Here is a 25,048-nt window from a genome sequence, read left to right on the forward strand (position 1 = left end):
CCATGGAGTAAGCCTTGGTCAATTGACCCGTTTTCGATGGGTGTAGACAACCGATGTCAGATCTCAACGTCGTTATTGGATTGAGAGTGAGACTAGATAGGCATCACTACACAGAAGACAGGTAGTAAAATAATCTGCAAGGCTCTAACCGCAGCTGAGCAACTCAACGAACCGAAATAATCTTCTTTTGGGGACCATTATAACCCTATCCCATCAGCAGCCCCATGAACTATCAGAGTCAGGTAGCAGTAACGAGACTATATATAGCAGACTTCCCTCCCACACTCCTAGTTTCGAAATGAAATGGGTGTCACCTAAATCTTCCCCTGTTGCTGGGAGGGGTTAGCTACGTTCATTTATGTCAAATATTATGTCATAGGCTTCTTAACTTGCCTAATTAGATAAATATTTGCAAGGTTGAACTGAAAGAGAGGTGTATGATGAGAATTGAGCACAAGCAACAGTGGGAAATTAAATATGTACATAGGCAGTCTGGTACTATTTTGCATTGTTATTTTTGCTAGATGCTGAAATAAAAAGACTGCAAGTCTGGCACCTTCAACAAAATTCCCAATTTCCTTGAAATAGCCAGAAGCTCACAGAGCTAGGTGCTCAGGCTGAAGTCCAACTTGATATAATCTTCATAGATGAAGTGTAACCAGCATATATTATCATCCATTAATCACTTTTACATAGTCAAATGGCTCAACTTATCTCAAATCACACACTCGCTATTTAAGTTGTGTTAGGCCCAGCGCTTAATTGGATCTGGTAATGGCCAGTTTGCCTGTGAGAGTGCTAAACCCATAGGGCTCTGAAACAGCGTTGACGTGCAGCTTGTCACCCTGCTTCTTGGCAAACAAATCACATTTCCGATTGTCGTTGCGAAAATCTGTCATTCCGGTCATAATAATCTGCAAATTAAAGGGTAGTCACTATTACTGTCTCAGCTACCTTCTATGCTCCATGGTGATAAACTAAGACATATGCACATATTGTGCACTCCTAGAAGGCATCAATGATCTAGTTGTTTTACCGGTTAGCTTGCCATCCTCCAATCTATGAAATGGATGCAGAATGTTTCGGATATAGGTTTCCCATCAGCGCAGTTGTTTCCGTTGCTGCGATGTCGTGGTTGAGTCTTGGCGCGGGTGGTCCTCGGTCTTTGGGGCTACCATTGAGCAGAGAAGACACCTAGGCAGAGATATATATGTACTTACACAGGGAAAGGAAAAAGGGAAACTGGGTGATTTGGCAGCCCGATCTGGAGGGGGGGAAAAAATAAAAAAGATAGGCCCGAGCCCGGGATTGAGGGGGACCTCGCGCAATATTGCTTTGGGTGAACCCTAAGCGCGAATCATACTGTGTACATGTTAGTGAAATGAACTTGGTTGTTGAGGAACTGAAGAGATTCTTACCCACTAGACCACCCGGGCGATTGATGTGAGGGTTAGATAGCAGTTGGTTTAATAAATATTATCCATATACAGTAAATGGAACGCTTTCTCCACTCTCTGATAAATGAAGACGCTCATGCACATAATACATAAAACAAAATACATCGCTCAAACTAATACACGAATCTACAAACTGAAAATCCCACTCCTTTTCTTCCCATGCGGGTAAACAATCAAAGCGGAGATAAACAGCCCAACTGAGATACCAATGGCAGTCTGGATCATACCATATCCCAGCGAGGTAAGCGAGCTATTAGACGTTGCACTAGCATTGGTAACGTTACCAGACGCAACAGCCTCAGCATACTCCAAGCCCGAAATAATCGATCCGCTACTCGCAAGACCCGACGGGACGAGGGTAAAGATACCGGGAATAATAGCAGCAGCCGCATGGCCATGCCATAACCGACTATACAAATTAGCCAGAAGGCCAATCGTGAACGCGCCAACAGTATTAGCAACCTGGTTCGAGCCGAGTTTCTTCGTGCTAAAGTAATTCGTGACATAGCCACAAACACCCATGATGATAGTAACCGGCAACTGTTTCGGCTTCGACTGATTAATCAACGCAGCGAAGAGACAAAACAGCGCAACAAACGGAAAGTGCTGGATATATTCGTTCCCCCAGACATCCGGTAGATTCGAACACGTCGATTCCTTCGTGGCATTGTGGTCCATCAGCCCGTAGACTGTCGTGCCGACTGTAACGCCGTACCCGAGGAAAAGCGAGTAGATAATCGTGAAGACAAGCCGGATTGAGCCCGCGTTCATCTGGTGTGATTGCAGCTCGAGACTACTGCTTAACACGGCGAAACCCGGTAGGATCATTGCGATGGAGGACTGCGCCATGGCTGAGAAGCAGAAGACGCGCTCGCCGTTGTGCTGGATGCTGCCGAACGCACGCGCGAGGAAGGAGGTCATGACCGCAGCGGTGACTTCTAGCACATTTGAGTAGGTGGCTGAGTTTGGTGCGATGACGTGCTGCATGAAGCCGACTAGACAGCCGAGAATAAAGATTATAGGGAGGTCGACGGGGCGGGCGCTGAAGGCGTATGGGCCGACCGCGACGCTGGCGCAGCCAGTCAGGAAGATGAGCATCCAGCGGTTGTAGCGTGGTTTGCGCTGCATGATCTCGTCTAGGTCGAGAGTTGCTTGTTCGACGCTGATGAGATCGTGCACGACGTTTTTGTATATGTTGTGTGTCTCTGCGAGACGGGAGAGGTCCAGACCCTGGATTACGCGGATGATTTTGACCTCGGCGGTGCGGGTTAGCGGGTCGTCGAAGGACATCAACATGCACCCTGGGATATACATGAACTGGGCTTTTAGGTCCAGTACGTTGGAGGTCATCATCATGTACTCTTCAAGGCGATGGGTTGGGGCGCCGTATTTCATTAGAGCGCGACACATCTGCATGAGGTACTGTTGGCGAGCGAGAATATTGGCAATGTGCACGGTGAGCTTGATATTTTTCTTGTGCTTGCGCTTTTGCTTCTTTCGCTCTTTAGGGTTCACGGGTGGAGGACCCGTGGCTCCAGGCACCCCGACCCGACCCAAATCCATGGATGCATGCACGAGGGAGGAAGTATAGCTGTGAGTTGGTTTGTTGGGGTGACTGTTGTTGTACCATTTCAACTTGTCTTTCTTTCCACTCGGTGTCACTGTGCCGGATGGTGGGAAGCTTTCTGTGTCCAAGTCTGTTTCTGTCGAGACAACACTCATCCGGCTTGCAGTGTGGAGATTGTTGGCGTATACACGGAGCAATTGTGACAGGACTCCTCCGGGTGGACCACCTGGTGTTGCCGTCCCATCTGGAGTTCCTGGAGTTGTCGAACCGGAGCGCGGTTCTTCAATACGTGGAGGACGTAGGTCGGACTCTAAGCCCATCCGTTCCACCAACTGTCGAGCTTGTGAATGATAATCTGTTCCTGGGAGCCGAGCTTCTTCATCATTCGCCTGACGAGCCTCGAATCCTCGGATATCATCTGTTGCACCATAGTACTCTGGTAACATTGGCGAATCCAAGCCATCAGCCTCTCTTTCGTGGGGCCGTCCAAGCTTCTCCGCTATTGTGCCAGCGCGATTCCGAACCCGCCGGCTTGCTGTTCGCCATCTTTGGGCATTTGAGACACTAGGCTTGAGACTAGCCTCGTCTGAGTGAGGGGGTTCTGTGTTGGTATCGACATTTTGGTTATCTTCAGCTCGGTCCGTCTCGGCAGTCTCCACAGAAGGATTGGGAGGGATTGGCGGAAACTTTTCCTGTGCATCCGACATGGCGCACGGCAAACTTGAATCGTTCCGGAAGTGAGCGGAAGTGTAATGATTCTTTGTTTGTTTCTAGATGAAAAATATCAGGGGAATATGTCCTCTTTCAGCAGACCCATCGCACAGCAGAGAAGCTAGTGCGGCAACGGTCTACGGAGTGACAAGAATGCCCCACAAACGGTCGCACATCGTATTTTTTTAAAGAGAAGAAAGAGAGGAAAGGGAAATGGGGGGAAGTGGACTCTTTTTATCTAATATGAGGAGAACCTAGCACCCTTAATTTAATGCAATTTATGCAAGCTATGGGCCATGGACACGCGTAGGATTTGTTCCTGGCCTGATCCAACCAGAAACAGAATATATCCTTGAGCCCCTGATAGGCCATTATATTCAACGCTTTCAGCATTTTCCAAGCTTCCAAGGTTGGAAGGTTGGAACTACGGAGGATGACATCTGATACTTAACATTCCACATTGACAACTGACAGCTGCCATAACAAAATAAGCTTCTCCCCGGGTACTATGTAACTCCCCTATTGTAGATTTCGCATTTAGCACACAATATCCTAAACAGAGCTTTTAACAATTCTTATTCGAAGCAGAATTTTTCAGTCTAGACTACGCCTCAATCATTGGCATAGTGTGGACCATGGTTCCACCTGAAGAATTAGAATCATACAATTCTAACTGGGGGGGCTATAAGAGAACTTAAGGATCTAGATTCCGATTAAGAAAGACATGCCTGAATTATAAGCCTAGAGCCGTACCTAAGCAGATTCTACAATGTATGTAGTACTGTCGTTGTATATCATACCTCGGTAAATCGGTAAACATGCTATATCCGATTACATCCGTACAATATATAGATGTGAAGTGTTTGAGAATCACGCCAATCTCTTTTTTTATTCTACTAATAAAAGAAAATAGAACTAAAAGAAGAATTCACAGTCCTTTCTTAATTATTCTCCTATTTATATATGTACTCCTATTGGTGACCTACCCCTACACCTATCCGGCGCTCCCGACCCCACATCATCAGATCTCCAACTTTTCCTACTGTATATGTAGCTCGACAATTTACACACATTACCCACCAATACCCTCAAAATAGACATAAACATCAGCCACAAAGCCACAAAACCTACGCATTCAAGCCCAATGCCAAAATCCAAATCCAAATCCAACCCCCTCACATCCCCCGCAACACCAATAGCCCTGCACCCCCACCACCTCCTCTCCCCACCCCCAGACCTCCTAACCAACACCGCAACAACCCTAACAATAACAACAACCCAAGAAACCAAGTCCCCCTCGCCCATCTTTACTGTCCACCGCACCCGCCCACACGAAGCCCCAGATACCCCAGACCGCAACGTCCTCCTCTACAACGTGTTCGGGAAACCATGGCCGAATACAAGTCGCATAGTCTGCGATGCGGAGGGCATGCCACTGCTCGTATTGCGACGCGTTTGGTTATCCAGTGTCCGGAAATGGAGTGTTAGATTTCCCGATCAGAACCAGGGGGATTTATTGGTTGCTTCGATGCCGTGGGCTGGGGGTGGGGATGGGGCTAGGGTTGGTGTTGGGAGTGGTGGGTTTAGGCTTGAAGTGCGCTTTGTGAATGCGCTTGTGATTAGGTCGGTTGGATCTGGGGGTGTAAGAAGTGGAAGCAGATTGGGAGTGGCTATACCGGATGATCCGCCGCCTTATAGTGCTGTTTCTGGGGTTGGAGGAGAAGAGCGCCAGTGTGAGGGGAATGCGGGGGTGGTGCATAGGAACGAAAAAGAGATACATCCAAGTCCATCGCTGACCAATCCACACTCACACTCACACTCAAATTCACCTTCACATTCACATTCACATTCAAGTCCCCACTCTCACCCCGTCCTCCCCTCCTACGCCTCCGTCCGCCGCGATTCACCTAATTCCCTACGAGATCTGCTCGATGCAATCGAGCCGCCGCAGGAACCGGCGCCAGCTTCACCGTTTCTTTCATCTGCATCTGCATCGCAGAATCCCAATCCCAGTACCAGTACTAGTCCTGTTCCTGGGCTAGATGCAGAAGCTGATGCACCCCCCGGCCCAAAAGTCGAGTTGAGAGTTATGCAGCTAGCTGGGTCTGACACAGGTATCATGATGGGTAACCAGCAGATCATGAATATCACGCGACGCAATGTGATTGACTACAGTAAATCTAAAGTGAAGTCGAGGCCCAGGTGGGAGGTTGAGGTTTCTGAGGGAGTTGATTTGTTATTGGTGAGTTTTCTAAGTCTAAGAGTGTTGTTTTCTATTTGATAGACTACTACTAACACCCACGTAGGCTGTGAATATTGTGTTGATTATGGCTGATTCGGTCTCATCTCAGAACAGATGGAGGTAAACACCGTGAAAGGGAGTTGGTTTGTGTAATATAATAAAATTCGTATGCTAAAGTTATGTAGTACTAATGCTCGTTCCAATGGGTAAGAATTTTTGATTCTAAGGGATCATATCGCCCTAACGGCCTTGCTCTTCTCTCGCTCGCCAAACTTTTTTTTAAAACCATACATTCATCAAGGGAACAGATCTTTTGTTCCGTATTAATTATTTCATCGACTCAAGGAAAGTCTTTCTCGTCAAAAAGGACAACATAATGTCAAAGCAGTGTCAAAACCAGCACTTTTCGCAGCAGGAATATCTAATTCCGAAAGCTTACGACTCGAGCTTAGCCAAGCGCTTGGTCATGAAGTCAAAGAACGAGAACTGGCTGGGCTGGTTGCCGTACTCGTACACGAATCGGCTGGCCAGGTAGCTGCCGAAGATGGCACGGAGATAGTTCTCAGGGACCTGGGATTGATTAGCGGGGATTCAAAAAAATAGAAAAGAGCAAAGGGAAGACATACACGTTCCAAGAGGGTATCCAGACCAATCTTGTCCAACAGACGACGAGGCAGAGCGTCGCCAAGCACGGAGCGACGGAGCGCAACATTGTCCCAGAGCTCGGTCATCTGGAGTTCCTCGTCAAGCTTGGTGATGGCCAAGCTGAGACGGTCACTGAGTACACTGCGGAGCACACCAGTCTGCTGGTGTTCGCGCCAGATGGCCTCGAACTCGAGGGCGGCGTTCGACTTGATGACCTCCTGCACTTCACGGACGTAGGCCTGGTAGAATTCGGGAACGGTGCCATCCTCGCGGACGCACATGTTCTCGACGAACTCTTCGTCGTTGAAGGACAGCGAGGCTAGGACTTCCAGGGAGGAAGATGTCACACCACCCTTGTTGGCGGAGGCATCCTTGTACAGGATGCAGCCGGCCTTCTCGAGACGCAGCTTGGCGTCCTGGGTGATGAACAGGTTGGCACCTTCGACGATGTAGGGGATGATGGACTTGTTGTCCTTGATGAGCTTGCCAACGGAGGACAGGTCGATAGACTCGGGACGGCCACCACAAGGCACGAACACATCGAATTTCTCCTGTGAGCGCAGGTGGTAAGTGTTACGGAAGATCATGCCGTTGTGGACAACCTCGCCGCTGGGGAGCTTGACGTTCTTCTCGTCAACCAGGACGCGATATCCCTCGGGGGACAGCTTGGTCATGTCGAACTCTGAAATCATCGCGCGCTTCTTGGCTAGACGGATGAGCTCTTCGTGGTTCAGACCGTTGGGGTCGTAGATCACGCCAGAACCATCAACAATGGCTCCGTATTTCTCGTTGGAGAGAAGAATCTCGTTAGATCCAAGATCGCCGTCAGGACCACCGGTCTGCAGCTTGAGCTGTGTGGAGGGGTCGATGTTCAGCTTGCGCTGGATTCCGAGAACGTACTGGCGGACCGAGAGGGTGGTCATGCCGTAAGCGTCGTGGGGAATACCACCCAGCTTGGTGCTCTTGCCAGTGAAGAACGACTTCCACCAGGGAGCGCCACGGCCGCGAGCGTGCTCAGTGGCCCAGTTGACAAGCTCAGCGGTGTTCTCATCGGGACCCATGAAGAGGATCTCGTCCTTGCCGTGCAGATCAACGATAGGATCCTTGATGCCGGGGCTAACCGGGGGAAGGAGCAGATCGAGAATACTGTCGATGTACTTCTCGAAGGCGACCCGCGCCTTGTCCTGGTGGTCAGCATCCAAGAGAATGACACCCTTGGCACCACCTTCGGGGATATCCTTGTTCTTGCGCTGTTGGGTATTGGCCAAGTTGTAGTTCTCATCGAACAACGAGCGAGCATTGATGTTATATGCTTCGCCGTTTCGACTCTTGACGATACGAATACCGCCACGAGCGATGTCACGGAATCGCAGGTGGAAACCGCGGAACTCGGAGCTGATGACCAGGAACATGCCGTAGAGAGGCTGGGGGTATTCGTGCTCTGGCAAGAAGTCCGGCTTCAAGCGGAAGCTGAGAGCGACCTTGGTCGGGGTGAAGAAGTTAGTCTTGAGGATAGAGGAGTTGAACACGCGGAAGGAGGTCATGACCATCTCGTCGTGCTCGTTCATGGCGGTGCCACGGATGAGCTGCTTCAACTTGGGGCCGTCGAGGACCTCGTCGACCTGCAGACGCAGGTAACTGAGGGTGGGGAGGAAGTCATCACCAGACTCCCGGGTTTGAACGTAGTGGGTGTTGGCGAAGTCAAGATAGAGCTTGTGGATCAACTCGGGGTATTTGTTGATAATCTCGAAGATATAATCAGCAGTGAAAGTTTCCGTACGCAGACGCTTCTTGATCTTTGAGAGCAACTCTGCGTGAACACTGTTGTTGCTATCCAAAAGAGCAGACAACGAAGTGTATTCTGAACCCAGACGGTTAAGGAACTGCTGTACGAACACCCACGCGCAGTGAGCGTAGATGGTCTCCTGCAAGCTCAGACGACCAGTGGCGAAGTGGCCCTGGAAGCGGTTCTGAGGGATACAGTACAAGAGGGAAACCTCCTTCATGATCTGGTGGATAGCAGCCTCAATGGGAGGGAACTTGGCCGAGAACTCGGAGTTGTCCGAGGGACGCAGGTAAAGCGAAATCACGGTGATTCCGTTAGAGAAGTTCTCCAGGTACTTGCGCGAGCTGGTCAAGCGGTAGTAGTGGTACAAATCTGACAGAGCACTAAACAAGCCCATGGCGGATCCCTGGCGGTAAGCAATCACCAGACGCTTTTCCCGGCTTCCCTCGATCTCGAACATTTCGATAACGGGGCCGGACCGACTGACGGCTGTGGCGATGATTTCCTGGTAGATCGCCTTGGTATTGGGAGTGGCCTTCTGCAAGAAGCGCTTCTCGCCAATGATATCGATGTTGGTCTCATTCGGTGAAGGGTTGGGGTTGGCGAACTGGCACTTGTACACGAAGTAGCAGCGGAGCTGCTGGCCATTGTCGCCCGGCAGGGTGCTAGGCGAGCGGAAGGTCTCCACACGGTAGCTGTTGGCACCCTTGGAGTGGTTGATGTACTTCTCGTCGATGCGCTGCTCGTAGCGTGGGCCATCGATAGAAGCCATGCCGGGCCTGCTGGTATCGATGTAGACAGCATGGTCCTCGGCCTCTTTGTCCAGACGAATTTCCAGCTGCTTATCATCACGGGCATAGGCAGCGACTTTGGCGGCATATAGGGACAGAATCTGGGTGACAATGGCATCCACTGTCTCGGTCTGGAAGTAGGTATCGTCGATGCCAAGCTTGTCATAGAACCAGGTGGTTTCGGAAACGACAAAGTCACTAGGGAAGAAGCCCTTCTCCTCTAAAATGTCCATGACTGCTGAAAGTTAGCTAATTGTATTATCTGCATATCAGTCAATTGTACTGACCTTGTTCCATCTGTTTCTGCTTGCCCTCGAAGGTAGCTGCAATGTAGCCCGGGTCCTCCTCGGAGAGCACACGGTGTGGGGTACCGGGAATGCCCAAGTGAACGGGCTGCGGGGACGGTTGTCGCATGGCATTTCCAACGGCGTGATCTAAGTGCTTGTTGTGGGGGGGAAAGCGTTGGAAACCGATGGGGGTACCAGAGCCGGAGCTACCATCCTGGCTCGTAAAGGGCTTAGGTTGAGGGCGAGCAGGCAAGCTCACGCCATTGCCATTGGGAGTCTCCGACTGTGGGGTGGATGCGGGAGACGACATGACTGAGTATGTGAGGTAAACCTCTTAACACGTAAGAGTGAGTAGTTGAAAGAAGCTATAAGTCAAGAGCATGAGCTGAGATGAATCATCGAGGCACGTGTTGGGAAGATAAGGCAACACAAAGAATGTTCTTATCTCGACTGGCAGGTCGACAGTCAAGATAGGGAAGTAAGGAAAGAGAACTTACTGGCAAATACAATAATCACCTATCGTCGCCATGGACTGAAGGTGATAAAAAGAGGAATGATGTTTTTTTGAATCTGAATAGCCAGAAAATCCGGGGAACCCTGGTCTTCTTATACAAAACCAGATTCTCAACTTTTTAATAGTAATCTCTATTAATTCCCTCTTTTTCAACTATTAATACCTATCTTGATTTGATTTCTATTATTACAATCCCGCAAGTTCCTTGACCAGTTATAACCGATTGTAGGCGGGAGGTTCAACCGTATAGACCGTCTCGAAGCCTGAGGTCCGCAGTGTCCACTTAGTTCCGCCCCAAAACAGTCATTCTCAATCCACTTTTGACTAAGATCCGGCGATAAATTGTACGTTGATTGGACTTCATCGCCCCTCCTTCCGAGCAGTCAAGCCGAGCGTAGAAAAATCCCGCTGCGTCATGCGGGCCGATAGAAAGAATTGCCTCAAAGCCTGGAACGTGGCTGAGGATTATAGGAACAGGGGCAAAAAAAAATTGAGGCAGGTGACCTGAAAAAAAGACTTGTCAACTGAAAATAGAAGGGCAATATAGTCACCTGAGATGTTTCACTATATGATGTACCCTAGATAGGTAGTATAGAGGGGGGAAATGATGCAAATGATGTGATCTCTATCGAACATCGTGGAATGCAATGTGTCATTGAGAACCCACTCGGCTGGGATAAGAAAGTTCCGAGTCGAACAGTTTTTTTTTCTTAGTTATCTTTGCTAAATGCCTCATTTTTTTTTTTTTTTCAATGTTCCAGCCTGAATGCCCCAGATCGCATCGTGATCGACTGTCCTCATTATCAGCCACCAGTGGATCTCTGTTTTCGGTCCGGGGGATTTTCGCCATTGGGGATTAGTTTGACGTAGTTTGATGGGTTTGTCAAGTTTGTCATGCTAAATGTAACCGGGCCGGTGAAATATTATTCAACCGGGAGGCTCTCTTGGGCTGGTACCTGACTTGCGGGGTAATTAACATAGGCAACATACTAACATATCAACATAGTTACAGTTATCTAATGTATGTAACCTACCTATCTAACTTGTCTAACTTATATAGTGCACGCTCCTTAGTTGCATATTGTTATTCGTTAGAAATAGCGCATTGGGACCTCTTTACCCCATTGCATATCGCATTTTTCAATCCCAAGAAATCCTATGGGGCCTTTACGTGATTGCGGACCTCTCGGCGAGCTTACGATTGGAAGAGCCCGCCGCCCACCGAGAAGATGAAGTAATTGTTGTCCTCTAGGGGAAATGATAGTCCGACCCCGTGACGTAAAAGGAATAATTAGCCTCAGGCAGTTTTACATTCTCAACTCTGGAAGTCTGGGGGAGACCGCTCTTCGGTACACCCTTCCGACAACCCCCAGATTTTCTTCAACTTGATTCAATTTGGCTCCCCTGAACCAAAGTATGGCTTTCCATTCTTCCAAGGTTTCCGGGTGCCTGACTGGTGTCACCATCTGACACGAGCTCAGCTGGTTACGATCACAGCTACTAGTGTTGGCAGTTAGGAGATACTTATGCAGTCAAGTTCCAAGACAGGACACGAACGTCAGGTCAGAAGATCATCTTGAAGATAGTCAGGTCGCGTCTTCGAAAGCATATTCTCTGCAAGGCTGGATGAAGCGGTATAGAGTTCAAGGTTGCAGGTACAAAACAGGGCTCTCGTTCTCGTTCCTGAAAGATCTTGGGTACAAGCCCGAGGGATGTTATGATTAGATATATATCCCCCCGAAGGCGTGCAAGGGCCAGAATAGATCACAATTTTGCTTCCGATATTCGTCAGCGCCAATCTGTAGATCGGGCACATTTTCCAGTTTTCCAGCAGGGCGAACAGTCGATTATCTGGTCTCGATCTTGTTCGATCGAAGTATCCCCTGCGTCCGCCTTATCATCCTCGACTGGAGGGGGTCCGCGGGTACGGGTACTTATTGTAGTGCCCAAGATTGTATCTCCAATCCTACCGTACAGTCTGGCGCCTACAAGGATACCTAGGTATGCTGTCTGTCGATAAGGCAGAGCTGAGCTGACGTGTTGGGTAGACCAACGTTCTTCGTATGTAAGTTCCAGTAATCTCAATAGCCAGCGACTACTCCATGACTCATGTCAGTTCATATCATGCATAAGATGTGTTGTACATCTTGTACCTGACGACTTTCCCACGGTTAGCGCCACAAATGCAGGAAATGGTGTATCTAAGAACACACTGGGCAGCCAACTCATCATTCCTCTTCGACCTATCTCTACTCTCTATTCAAAGTACATTATCAAAAGTATCTCTAAACGAGCGGTGAAAAGGACAGGTCACCACGCCTAGACCTTTATCTTACTCGGTCGCAAAAAAAGATTTGTTATCTACGTTTCACGAGGTACATGGTGCACTTCCAGATGCAAGTATATTAGATATAGCAGGGAATTGCTGATAGCACAATATGATAACTCGGTAGTATATTCGTGTTGCTATTATTGTAGGTAGATACCATGGGGAAGTTCGTCCAGAAGTTCGTCCGCGATCGAAGGGGGGCCCAAATTCCCGGGAAATGCGCCCTTAATCACCGTCGGAGACCCGGTACCCAGGAAATCAAGAAATCTGTGGAATGGACATTCTAGAGATTCTAGAGTAACACTCTCCCCCCCCCCCCCCCCCCTTTCCCCAGATAAGAGTACATTGTGCGTACGTATGTGTGGCAGTGGAGTGGAGTGCATTGCATATTGAGAATAGTAAAATCACTACAGTGGCCCCTTGGATCCGGGGGAGAAGCATTGTGGAGTTCCCTATTTGGACGTCGATCAACGCCGTTGTAGAACGGTCAAGGGGAATTTGGTACTTTTGTAGCTCACCCGTTTGTGCCCCTGATTCTATCAAGGAGGAAACCATGAGTCGTAGGAATTGAGAACAAGCTAGCTCCGGCTCATGGATCGTATCTCTGCTTTAGACCCATCGTACTCTGTAAACCCTGTAGCTTCTATCCGTACTCCGTATACGATGTACGGAGTACGAAGTTAACACATCTCAAACAAAGGATTTGATATGCGCCCCGGACTGTTTCGGCCCCTGTCGTAGTCCACTCTTGAGATTAAGCGAAGCTCCAAACCATTACAGGTTTATTTGTGGCGTTAGCAATATCCTATTCCATACAAGTTTTATCATTAGTATCAGTGTTGGATTGGTGGAGTTATACTATAGCCGGACCCGGGGATATACCGGTCGTTGAGCCGTCTCCTATATATATATACTTTGTACAACTCAATCCCAGTCCTTTTAGGCATAATCTTGTCTCAATTTTTGGAGGATCATCCTGATTAACAATTCAATTCGGGATTTGGCGAGCCCATGAAAAATAAAAAGCCTTGATTTGCGTACATTCAATAATAAAGGTGGAAAAATCGCCAGTTGGACGCCTCCTAATATCGTTAATATGTCAAGCCGGGATGATTCCTTTTCTCCGGAAGTATATATTGCAGGTCATATCAAATAAGAGCTCCAATTCTTCTACAAAGTACGGAGTACGGAGTACACCGCAACGGAAAGGGATCCTTTCATAACCCCGGCAGTTTGGGCGCCGGGCCCTACTAGTTTTGTTCTCGAAAGGATCGCCGTATCCGCTCTTATGCCGAGGTCCAACGGTGAGTTTCTCCGGGAAACGCTAGAAGGCGTGGAATAATAGAAAACAACCCTTAAAGTAGCACTAATTCATTAGTTCAAATAAATGCCTTGCCGATTCAACCGCCTCAATCAGATTTCGGTAGCTATTTCCCGCTCCCAGGCTAACTGTTTCTATGGCAAATAATTCTATTAATGTCGATAACGCAATATATCCATGGATAATATCAATTGGTTGATTCATCGATTATCACCCCCTGCCCAGATGGTCTTCTCCCCCACACACTAACGCGTCAGGCTCCATCTCCTTTGTTTTTGTTTTCTTTTTTACTTTCTCTCCAACAGGCCTAAGGCTTTCCGGGTTGGGCTCCCGCTGTTCCGATGGAGAATGTCCACCATCCCTACCTCGATGGCTGGGTTATTGGGCTGTTTAGAATGAGGCGAATAGGCTTGGCGAGCCGATCTCCAGGGAGTAAGCATTAGGCCTGGCCAGGTATGCGTGTACTAGGTACTTCCGTGCTTCCCCAGGGAATGTACTCCTCCACACTTTTACGGAGATGGCTTTTTTTTTTGTTTTAATTATCTGTTTTAGGTGTCTCATATCTTTTCTTAATATTATTAATTATTTACAGGAGAAAAAAAATATAAACGACCCGTTGACCCTGAAATCTTCCTGCTCTTTTTTTTTCTAGTTCCATTCATTCACATATACAATTCTTGTCAACTACATACTTAGCACTGTCAACAGCTTTGCTATCATCGTTCGCTCAGATCATCTTCCAGTCTTCTACCAGAGCAATACCATTACCGCAATAATCAACTTAATTGAGCCTCTTCACAACTACCGTTACAACTACCGTCACAACTACAACCCATCGTCTCAACACAACATTGAACTCACTTCTCGCCTCCCCTCCCGAGGTCAATAATTACTATTATATCTCGCAAATAGCCGAACATGTAAGTATCACTCTTGTCACTACTTGCCACCTCACATCGCACCCTCCGACCCGATCTCCCGAAACCGGGGCCTCGGGCAACCCCGGAGCCACGGGCTTCTGTACGGAGCATATGCCAAAACCAAGCACTGCACAAACAGGAAGCTGACATTCAATCTCGTGAATCTAGCCCCAAATCAACTCATACATTCTTATCTCTCAGCCGAGGTTGTCAATCAATCCTATACTTTCCCCAAGTATAAGAACCAAACAAACCGACAACTTCATTCCTCAATCTATTCAAGCGCTCAAAAATCAATAGAGTTTAATATATCCTCTCAACCTCTATAACTCAATCAAGGAATCCAAATCCTAAACAATGGCCTCCGTCGCAACCAAATCCCCAACTCCCGTCATGCCTACTTCCTACTCAATGTCGCAGGACCTCTCCCGCGCCATGACAAACTCTACCCAGAAGACGGAAAAGACCCGCTCAATCCTCATTGACGGCATGCCTCCCGCGCCTCCTCCATCGCCTGTCGCCTTCTCCAAGGGCAAGGCTTGCTACAATAACATCTCCAGCTTCAGCCTGGAGTGATTCTATTTCTTCTTTTCTTGGTTCCGGGTTCCCTCACTATCATTCCAATATGTCTTCTTCTTATGCTTCTCAAGAAGAAGTTATTGTACCATCATCCAATATTCCCTGATAATGGTCTTGCGCACGTGGACATATGGGACTATTTGGCAAATTCGCCTGTCCTGTCCAGTGTTATCTCTCCTTTTGACTTTGTTCTTGACTTGATATCCGCGATGCTTGTTAGCCTTATGTCGTTTTGTTATCTCTTTCCTTTGTCTGCTTGTCGCCTGTTGGATTTAGCGTGTTGCATGGCGGCGCTGACATTTATTATCTGGTTCTGGTTATGCGTGCTGGGGCGCTTCTAAAAGTCTGGGGAATGGTGTTTTTAATCTTGTGTGTTTCCCTGGGCTTTTCAAATCAGAAATCAAAATTTGATATTATTATTTTATTATATCGTTGTGTGACCTTGATATGGATACTCGACACCCTTTTTTTTGGCTATGAGTACTACCCAGTATATATTAAAGATCGACTTGTACTACCTTCAATAGCATCCATGCTACAACTATAACTTTTGTAAGATTAAACATAGGTGTCCGGTGCATTCAGCCTCGGGAAGTCGGCTATACGGTGTGACTATGGCCCACATAAGGGTTGCTAGAACAGTACTTTTGTGCATCGAGAATACAAAGTACTAACTACATAGTATAATATATGCAACTAGGAACCTGCTGTCCGACATGAACAACGAACCATTTACTTTCTGTATGTGAGGGATTGCCGATCACCAATGTCACCTGTCTCACATTCCAGAAGTAGATGGGGAACAGAGGGGTCGTCAGGTTGCCAGGTTGCAGGTGAGTTTTGGTTACTAGTACCTAGCTTGCGAGGTCCCAATAGATCATTACTAAGAGCGATTAGTAGCTACCTAGGTAGGTACCAAGTGGGTGCTGCTTGCGAACTAGGTGATCGACGAATCATACATTTTGGTCAGACCGTTTGCGGATGGCAACCCCCCTAGCTTTCAATAGCTATAAAATCATGCTTTTAAACGAATTGGGTTCAGTCCCAGCACAGCGAAATGGTACCGAATGAACCCGATGAGAGACTGGTCTATCTGGCTTGTCGACATCTTTTTCGCGACTTAAACTCCCACCTGCGAAAGCCGAAGCCGATTAAAAGTGTGCTTGAAAAAAACACACCAGCACTCACCGATATTCTCAGAGAATATGATATTGAAGGCTTAAGCAGTGTTGTGAAAAAGCTCTTGGAAGCGCAAGTTTTCGAATCTACATTAAAGGCCAAAATCAGATTCCCTGAGCTATTTGATGTGTCACCGGCGCAGAGTGCCGAACGAGAAACTTCAGAAGCGGAGGCAGCAAGAGACGAGGCGAATTCCATAAAGGAAATTAGTGAAAAGGAGTTTACCCCGTCGAATGCCGTTGACCTTTTACCAGAAACTTCCCGGGCGGACAAAGGGAAAGAAAAACTGGATGGTATGTATAAACATCGTAAACAAACTTATGGTATTTACGTTTATATCTAATTCACCTCGTCTAGAATATTTAGCCGAACATGATCGTCAACCTGACCGAGAGATACCATCGTTATATCCTATCTACATTCCCTACCGAAGCCAACATCTCATCACCAGCTCGGTACAATCCATAGTCGAAGAGAGTTGCTTCATATTCGGCCAGCAACATTTCCCTCAGCTTCTAGCCAGAAAACAGTGGGATTGCCCAGAAGCCGTGGAATTGACAGAATGGACTAAGATCCTTGCTCAGAATCATACTCTGCTGAATACCACTGTTGTCAAGGCCGCGAAGAAGCCACTCGACGAAATTTTTGGACTACTCCGTGAATTGAGGCACTCTGTTGTACACCGGCTTCGAAGGAGCGCATCTGGCGTGGAGCGGCTTGTTGAGAATGCAGAGCTTTTTGTGGAAGTCCTGCAGGATCAAGATCGACTAGGCAAGATCTCAATACTTCGAAATGAGCTAAAAACGGCCATTGAAGAGCTCGCGCGAAATAAAGACCTTTTGGAAGCAAGTCTACTAGCTCAACTGAAAGATATACGTGCCGAGCGGGCGAAGCTGGATTTGCGGGAGCAGAATGCTATCCAGGCCATGACTGATGACGACCTTCAATACCTGGATGACACCGGACACAGACTAGTTGATATGGTCATGCGGATGCAGTCAAGTGGGGTGAAATCCGTAAATGGAGAGCCAATAATGGCTAGATCTGAATCGGGATCTGATTCGGAGGCAGGGTCGGAGTCAATACAAACGATTTGTTGTTGATATGGTTCGTGATATCTACTATGTAATCACTTGGGTGTAAGAATAAGGAAATTTCACGTCCCTCGGTACCTAGGATATTAGTGAAGAAATCCCCGTACATATGTTTATTTAATCATCATGAATCACTTGTGTATTTAATTTGGCCAAGTATCGGCTAGCGAGGCTGAGAGAATCAGGAAGAGCGCAGTCAATCATCAATGGGACTGTAAGCTAATAGAGAACTGGAGAGGAGGGGAAGAAAGGAAGAAGTAGAATTTCCTCCACAAATAAGCAAACAGGTGGCCATGCCCAAGTGCACCAGGCTTCAACACCTATATATATATGCTTTAGGCTGTATGTTGTACATATTGATTGGATTGTATTATGGTTGAGGTAGTGATTTCAAGGGGATGACGTTACCCTCGAGATCTACTGGGCAGTAAAATTCGTTCATTTTAGCTGGCTAAGATGGCTTCATCGATGGGCTGGTCGATTTGGGTGGGGCATCTCATCTTTGGTGATCGCTTGTTGTTGGGAGAATTGTCCTGAGTTGTAATGCCATCCCTCCGATATCATAGAAAGACAGATCAGCCGTGGATTCATTATCCATCACGAGTAGCTTCTTTGCTTCCAGCAAGGATATCAATATCTCTTCGCCGGTGCTGCTCCTCGGTCCGGCTCCCGCAATGCTTGCGCGTGACAGCACGAGTCTGCTATAGAGTTAGAGCGTAAAGGCTACAACGTAGATACAGCGAAAGAACCGACACCCGGTGGCTTGTTCAGGCGACGCTCGACTCAAAGACACAGGGTGTAGACCCGAGTTCTGTGTCGATGTCAGCACACTGTCGATCTACACATTCATGAAGTAGAGTCATCGCTGTCAGAAGTTAACTCCGAGCCGGACTCAGACGCGGCCCCCTCGGGATTGAGGTCTTGGTTTAGCTCTTGAATTAGCAGCTCAAGAGTCGCCTTGGCCTCCAAGTCCCCTCTCGAAGCACGTTCGTTCAGCCGCTCAATCTCAGCAAGCTGAGCCTCAGTACGGGCCCAGCCATGCTGTCTGTCCGTCATATTTACTTGCCGACGTGTACTCATGACGGTGCGAACGGTGTCAGGTTCCCCTTTAGCGTTCTTAATCTGCTGCAGCCTGTAGAGGAACTGCGCCTGATGGGATGGCCCTGCGGGGCGACGAGGTACACCGAGGGGTTCGGCGCCCTGAGAAGATGCAGAATCCGGGGTAGGTCCTGTATTTGAGGTTTCCTCGGTAAATCCTTGGGCTACTGCTGTCCCAGCGCTGGGGACGAGCTGTGCCTTTCGACCGAGGATCTTCACGCTGTTGGCGGCCAAAAGCTCGTAGGAGGGTCCACGGTGTAGCGGTTGAGGGAGGTGGTTGTCCGGGTCTGTTTCCGTGTCTGGGCTGGCAAAAACTAGTTCAGTGCCAATTTGGTCGGCCCAGGAGCAACTGAACATTTGGTTGTAGTATGAGATGATTGGGTTGCTTGTGTGGAGGTCGAGAATTTGGATTCGTTCGTTCGGAAGGCTGGCTGTTTCGGCACTCTCGATCGGAGGATAAGCTTCGCTTGGAAATCCCTGGCTCATGTCGTCTCCAGGGTTTTGTGTATCCTCCATGGAGGTTGTTTCCTTTGGGCGACGGCGTGGGGGGCGCACTGGGCCATGGTGGGCGGTCAGGTCCAGGTTAAGATAAAAGGTCTATCATTTGATTAGCAGCATTGAGAGAAGAGGTCAATTATTCTCACCTCTGTCTCTGTACCATATTCATATTCATATTCTCCGTCGGATTCGGAGTTAAGCATTGAATCCATGATGAATTGCAAGGTCTGGAGTGGTCTGGAACTGAGAGATAAGATAAAAACCGAGTCAGCTTTTCTGTAAGCGGTGAGGCCAGGAACCCTCCTTTCCCCTCTCTTTCCAAATCACCAAAAATCAAAATCAATAAAATGGGACCTGGTGGCAAATGGCGTGTACATCTGCCGGTTTCGATGTTTCAGATGGAGGGGGAGTCTTCCATGCCCAATTGACTTATATTTTTCGAATATGAACTATTACATGCCACTTTGGAGTACTAAACTGGGTACATGCATATATACATCCCGTATATTGTACAATCTGGTCTGGAACTAGCCTTGTAAGGTTGGAAGTAGAGTTGTGCCCAGCCTTCCTTCAGCCTTATGAAAAAAAATGTCCACACAATTCTACTCACCGCAACAACCTAGACAAGATAGACAATGGGATCATCTCTTCGTAAGTTCCCGCCCCTTCCGCTCCGGCTCTGGACGGATACCCAAGTCTATGCATTCGGTATATGGCATCCGGCTTGGCTATGGTTTCTATGCATTCCGCAGGTTCCCGGTCTGACTGGTTCGAGATATTGGACCATTCTTGCTCTTGCCCTTTTCTTTTTTTCCGTTTTTGAATTATAAATCGGGTTATATTCCCCTACTTAGACTCGGAAACCTAGGCTAACAAAGAGTTCTGTATTTCTTTTTTATATAGGTAACCCCGCGGTCCTGTTGTGCGCCCTTCTTGTTCCAACTCTCGTTATCTCTCGTCCCACCATAGTTCCTGGGGAATGCCCGACTGCTGCAGCCCTACCACTTGACTCCCACTGCATTGAACCCCTAGCCTCGACTGTAATTCCCGAAATTACAGTCTATGAACATACCCCACATAGGTCTTCGGCCCTGACAGTTTATGTCGACTCGCTCCAGCAGATGACCCGGAAGGCCAAGGCAACCATTGCTGTGCTCTCGACCCTGATCGCGTATGTATCTATCAACAGCATAATCCACGTACTCCGGCCGACTGCCTTTGTCTGGTCTGCCGAGGACCGGGAGGAGCGGACCTGGATTGCGAGCTCGCGCTCGTGGTTCGACCGCAAATCCTGTCGATGGCTCGGCGTCTGTGGTGCAGCCCATTTACAAACCGTACACGGCAAATTCGGAAATCGCAATCCAGAGGAATGGGTAAATTCGCGAGATGCCGAGCCAGAGGCATGGCGGTCCTGGTGGCTTAGCGGGGCTAATGAGTCCGAGTGGGATGCCGAAGAGCGGGCTCGGCGGCAGATCCCGGACTATGTTTTCCACTACGCCCCACTTGTTCACCTTTATTCTGGCGAGCAATTCTGGCCTGGGGATATCGCAGAGCACTTGCATCATACCACTCCGAGCCTGAATTTCACTCCAATTCAGGCCCAATGGGACCGTCCGACCCTGGCCAATCTGGATGAGCTGAACAACTGGGAAAGGGGTAGGCACGTTTTCTTGACGAGCAATGATAATGTGCAGACGCGTCCACCATGGCTGGAGGGCGATAGCAATATCCCCCAACCGGATGGAAACATTAAACAAGAATCCTGGGCTGATTGGGATGGTCGAATTGATGGTGATATTCCCGGTGACACGGAGGAAGATCGCGCCAAGTGGTATGATTTCCGCCAACAAGAGCCTGCCGTTGTGCAAAAATCCGACGTCGACGAAAATCTTGAAGCTCAGCAAATACTGAGAGAAGAGCTCCGCAAACGTTATGGTGGAACGAAGATCTACGATGGAGGTGCCGGTGGTCGAAGCGATGCCCCTGCAATCCTGGTGGTAATGGACAAAGGCAACGGAATTGTCGATGCTTTCTGGTTCTACTTTTACAGCTTCAACCTCGGTACCACTGTTGTTAATGTGCGGTTCGGTAATCACGTTGGCGACTGGGAGCATTGTTTAGTACGATTCCACAATGGCAAACCAAAAGCGCTCTTCTTCAGTGCTCACCAGGGCGGAGAGGCTTACAGCTACGAAGCGGTTGAGAAGCTTGGACATCGAGTGAGTTCCCAGAAGATACAAGCAGCAAGGATTGTCTCACTAACTGTACTCTGCTAGCCCGTCATCTACTCTGCCGAGGGCAGCCATGCCATGTATGCCACGACCGGACTACACGAGTACATTCTCCCCTGGGGACTGCTGCGTGATGTAACCGATCGTGGTCCACTATGGGATCCCCTCCTCAATTCGCAGGCCTATACCTATGATTTCGACAACGAGGATCTTCGGGCATCCACCTTCAGTCCTTCTGCGCCAACGGAATGGTTCCATTACAGGGGCCACTGGGGCGACAAGTTCTATCCTCTAGGAGATTCTCGTCAGTATCGGTTTGCAGGCCAGTACCACTTCGTGAACGGACCCCTTGGCCCGAAGTTCAAACATCTCGACCGTTACAAAGTGTGCCAGGGCCCCGATCATGCTCCCTGTGTGATTAAGAACTATGTCGAGCAAGGGAAACGACCTCAGCGATGGGGCTCAAGCGGCGCGGGAGAGTAGCTTTTCGTGGGGATCCATTCAATCTCTCAAGTCTCGCCCATCTATCACGCTTACGAATTATTTGCCCATGCCCCCCAAGATTCCCATGTGGTCGGAATCTTCCGAAAACCCACCAAATTATACCCAACCCAAATTTAGCAAAGCACCCAGGAGATGATTTTTGCTAACGTATTTTCTTTTATTTTTTCTGCGTCTTTTTTTTCTATAATGTTTGCCCCAGATACCCCTTTGTTACTGAAAATCCTTGACCAAGGCTAACAGTATAGATCTCTCCTACGGATGAGACCATGACCCTTTATTTTATTTAACACGACTTGCATGTGCTATGGCGTGTTTACTGGCTTTGATACCTACCCTACTCTTTTTTTTTTCTCGGATCCTGGGCGTTCTGCGTGCTTGTTTCTATTTGCTAGAAAGCTACCATCAATCTCAAAAAAGCGATTGGCGTATTACAAAAGTATCATTGCGTGTATATTCGGTTAACTTCGCTTTTTTTCAATCTACTTCTGTAGAACGAGTCAATGGATGCCTTAGGGTTTGAATCATGGTCAAGGCAGCGGCTATATCCAAAGAGCTTAGCCCTTACTATATACCCAGAGAGCACATTGATTTATGGCAGCGACTGTACAACAGAATGAAAAGAATGTGCCACTATCGGGGTAGTGAATATATGAACAAGAAAACATAAATATTTTATTCCGTATTTCGGACCTCTATCCCTGAATCTCCCAGAGTCGGATACGACCTTGCTCATTACCAACAGCCAACTGCTCCGAGTTCGGTGAGATAGCCACCGAGGAAATGCGACCCAGAGGTGTGTTGGAAGTAGGCCAGTTACGGTATACCGTGCAGGTAGGAAGGTGAACTATACAAGAAAACACAGTTAGCAAAGAATCCACGAAAGACAAAGCACGAGCAGAGCTAGAAAAACATACCAAGACGCAAAGCATCACGCTTCCACCGACTCGACATAGCCATCATCTGCCCATCAGGCGCAAAGACCAAATGGCTAATGGGGGTAGTGAGCTGATCGAGCACACGCACAGGGTCAGGGTTACGCGGGATACCAGACTGAGCCGATGAACTCTTATCAGCAGCAGAAGCATTCGCATACGCAGCCGCCCATTCGCGACGGTCATAAATGTTAACAATACCACTGGAGGAGCCAATCGCGACCCAACGATCACCACCAAGCTGAGTCCGCCCAGAGCGACCACCAAGGCTGAGAACAGTCGTGCCAACAGCACCGGCATCGACCCAGCGAGCCACAACACGGCCTGCACGCCCATCCCACTCGGAGACCTCACCGTTCTTCGACACAACTGTCAGACCCTCGCCGTCAGACCACCAGGCGAAGTCTGCGACACCACCGCGGCCGTCCACGCGCACCTGTGCGATCCACTGTGCGGTGTTGGCATCCAAGACGTTGATAAGACCGCCACCCTTGCGGGCTGTGCCGACTAGGCCGACGAAGCGACCGCATGGAGAAAGCTTGAAGCGCTCCATGGACTTTTGCTCTTCCTTGCGGTCGGAGGAGCCGTTGACTTTGTCCACTTTGCCGGTATCCAAGTCCCAGATGTGGAAGTAGCGCCGGCGGCCTGAGGCGAAGATCTTGTTGCCTGTGGGTGCGGCGAAGGCCGACGTGTAAATTGGTGTGCGCGTGATGTGCAGAGATGTGAGGAGGGGGTTTGGTGCGGGAGCGGAGGGAGAGATGTGGTGCAGGAAGAGGGTGGAGGCTGGTCCGGAGGAGAGCAGGAGCGGGTAGTGCGGGTGGAAGTTCAGGGAGTCGACGGAGGAGGGTTGGGATTTGCCGACGTCCTTCAGTCTCTGGATGTCGATGACTTCCTGGCGCAGCTTGCGCTTTCCGCCGGAGCGCGCGTTGTCTTCTATGCGTGTTAGGTCGGAGGCGTTTTGGAGGAGCTTGGCTAGAGGCTGCATGGAGAGGGTCTCGTTCTCGTCGTCCGAGTCGATTTCCTCCTCGCTGCCGGAATCGGAGTCCGTCTTGCGGCGCTTAACCTCAGGCGTGGCCCACTCTGGTGTCGGGTGCAGGCGTGTGAACTGTCTGCGCAGTCGTCGGGCGTATTCCTTGCCGCTGACTACATCTTCGGCTTCGGTGTTGCGCAGTTTGCGCAATCTAGCTTGGCTTGCTAGCGACACGGCGAGGCGCTCGTCGTCGCTGTCGTACCATAATGCGGGTTCGTCCTCTTCCTCCTCCTCAACGTCTGACGGGGTTTCCGGAGATGGGATGAAATCAGTGGTGGGGGGTGCACCGGAGTCAAGGAAAAAAGCTAGATGAAAGCAGAAGTGTGAGATCGAAAGCCTGAGATTTGCGAACACATGGGGGTGGGGTTGCATACGTCTGAATCGGCTAGAGCGGCCAAATCCTGGCCCTCGCCTTCCTCGCCTTCGCTAGCATCGCTCTCATCGTCATCGTGCAGAGTGAGAACCATACCGGCCTCGCGAGCCTGCTGATCCTTCAATGCGCCCATGAAACCCTCATCGTCGCCAAAAAGCATGCGCTCTAGCTTCTTCTCCGCCTCATCTTTCTCGGGCACATCATCTTCATCCGAGCTAGTTTGGTCGTCCATCTCGACATCTGAATCCACTGGGCGGATATTGGCTGTATTGTTCTCGAACGGAGACCGGGTGGTCGTCCGCTTGGACTTTTCCTTTAGCCCAACTTTAGGCATGGTGATTGGCGTGAGAATATCTGCAAATTGAGCACAACTGCTTGCAGATTCGATCACCGGATTGATACTTGAATGCAATAATGCAATTGTAGGCTGCAAATGTTCCTCTGGCGGAGCTAGAATATTTTTCTTCTTTGATTTTTCCAGAATCGGCAGAACAGAGCGGTGTAGAAGGCGGCATATCCTGTTACATGCTTCGACCCTTTCAGGACTAGTGCCCTCCTTTGTCTAGATGAGCTCTCACCTGGGCAAACATATTTGTTCATAAAGCACGATTTATTTATTGGGCAAAGTAGTCACGCGGGATTGTGCTACGACTATGGGCAATGCTGGGTTCTGACGGGCAGCAGGCAGGCCAATGCCAATCAATCTTACATTGCCTCGGTTTAAAGAATTAAATCCAATAGATGAAGACGACCAGCCTACGAGAGGCTTTTATACAGCATGCTTATTTAGCTCATTCTCTGTCCATTCCCATATCTCCTTTGCGAGTTTGCCATCCCCTCCATGCGCACTTGCGAGGCCACCAACACCAACGGTAGTATTCGCCACTCTTGACATCCTTGAAAAACAGCCGCCCACAGCTGGTTCTTCACGCCAGTCTCTACACTGGATTTGAGTCCTAA

General features: G+C 48.9%; 8 protein-coding genes across 8 annotated transcripts; 4 read left to right on the top strand and 4 right to left on the bottom strand.

The window, feature by feature from the left end:
* Positions 1 to 1,583: 1,583 nt before the first annotated feature.
* Positions 1,584 to 3,731, bottom strand: N7479_002374 (threonine/serine exporter family protein; the record flags this gene model as incomplete). Its single annotated transcript, XM_057250071.1, has 1 exon — positions 1,584 to 3,731. The coding sequence occupies one exon, from the start codon at positions 3,729 to 3,731 to the stop codon at positions 1,584 to 1,586; it is 2,148 nt and encodes a 715-aa protein (XP_057114503.1).
* A 1,148-nt stretch (positions 3,732 to 4,879) lies between these two features.
* On the top strand, positions 4,880 to 6,101 carry N7479_002375 (uncharacterized protein; the record flags this gene model as incomplete). Its single annotated transcript, XM_057250072.1, has 2 exons — positions 4,880 to 5,977; positions 6,042 to 6,101. The coding sequence occupies 2 exons, from the start codon at positions 4,880 to 4,882 to the stop codon at positions 6,099 to 6,101; spliced, it is 1,158 nt and encodes a 385-aa protein (XP_057114504.1).
* A 311-nt stretch (positions 6,102 to 6,412) lies between these two features.
* On the bottom strand, positions 6,413 to 9,796 carry N7479_002376 (glutamate dehydrogenase (NAD(+)); the record flags this gene model as incomplete). The annotated part of the gene is made up of 3 exons (XM_057250073.1): positions 6,413 to 6,547; positions 6,604 to 9,434; positions 9,487 to 9,796. 3 exons carry the CDS (start codon positions 9,794 to 9,796, stop codon positions 6,413 to 6,415), a joined length of 3,276 nt encoding a protein of 1,091 aa, XP_057114505.1.
* A 5,131-nt stretch (positions 9,797 to 14,927) lies between these two features.
* On the top strand, positions 14,928 to 15,146 carry N7479_002377 (uncharacterized protein; the record flags this gene model as incomplete). The annotated part of the gene is made up of 1 exon (XM_057250074.1): positions 14,928 to 15,146. One exon carries the CDS (start codon positions 14,928 to 14,930, stop codon positions 15,144 to 15,146), a length of 219 nt encoding a protein of 72 aa, XP_057114506.1.
* A 1,060-nt stretch (positions 15,147 to 16,206) lies between these two features.
* Positions 16,207 to 17,431, top strand: N7479_002378 (uncharacterized protein; the record flags this gene model as incomplete). Its single annotated transcript, XM_057250075.1, has 2 exons — positions 16,207 to 16,621; positions 16,686 to 17,431. The coding sequence occupies 2 exons, from the start codon at positions 16,207 to 16,209 to the stop codon at positions 17,429 to 17,431; spliced, it is 1,161 nt and encodes a 386-aa protein (XP_057114507.1).
* Positions 17,432 to 18,268: 837 nt separating this feature from the next.
* N7479_002379 (TFIIIC subunit 6 family protein) lies at positions 18,269 to 19,230 on the bottom strand (the record flags this gene model as incomplete). The annotated part of the gene is made up of 2 exons (XM_057250076.1): positions 18,269 to 19,117; positions 19,165 to 19,230. The coding sequence occupies 2 exons, from the start codon at positions 19,228 to 19,230 to the stop codon at positions 18,269 to 18,271; spliced, it is 915 nt and encodes a 304-aa protein (XP_057114508.1).
* A 423-nt stretch (positions 19,231 to 19,653) lies between these two features.
* Positions 19,654 to 21,732, top strand: N7479_002380 (uncharacterized protein; the record flags this gene model as incomplete). The annotated part of the gene is made up of 3 exons (XM_057250077.1): positions 19,654 to 19,669; positions 19,922 to 21,237; positions 21,295 to 21,732. 3 exons carry the CDS (start codon positions 19,654 to 19,656, stop codon positions 21,730 to 21,732), a joined length of 1,770 nt encoding a protein of 589 aa, XP_057114509.1.
* A 713-nt stretch (positions 21,733 to 22,445) lies between these two features.
* N7479_002381 (WD40 repeat domain-containing protein) lies at positions 22,446 to 24,422 on the bottom strand (the record flags this gene model as incomplete). Its single annotated transcript, XM_057250078.1, has 3 exons — positions 22,446 to 22,597; positions 22,668 to 24,020; positions 24,068 to 24,422. The coding sequence occupies 3 exons, from the start codon at positions 24,420 to 24,422 to the stop codon at positions 22,446 to 22,448; spliced, it is 1,860 nt and encodes a 619-aa protein (XP_057114510.1).
* Between the last annotated feature and the right edge of the window lie 626 nt (positions 24,423 to 25,048).

This window comes from Penicillium vulpinum (assembly GCF_028829585.1).
Source record: "Penicillium vulpinum strain IBT 29486 chromosome Unknown utg000001l_segment0_segment0, whole genome shotgun sequence".
In the NCBI taxonomy this organism is placed as follows: domain Eukaryota; kingdom Fungi; phylum Ascomycota; class Eurotiomycetes; order Eurotiales; family Aspergillaceae; genus Penicillium; species Penicillium vulpinum.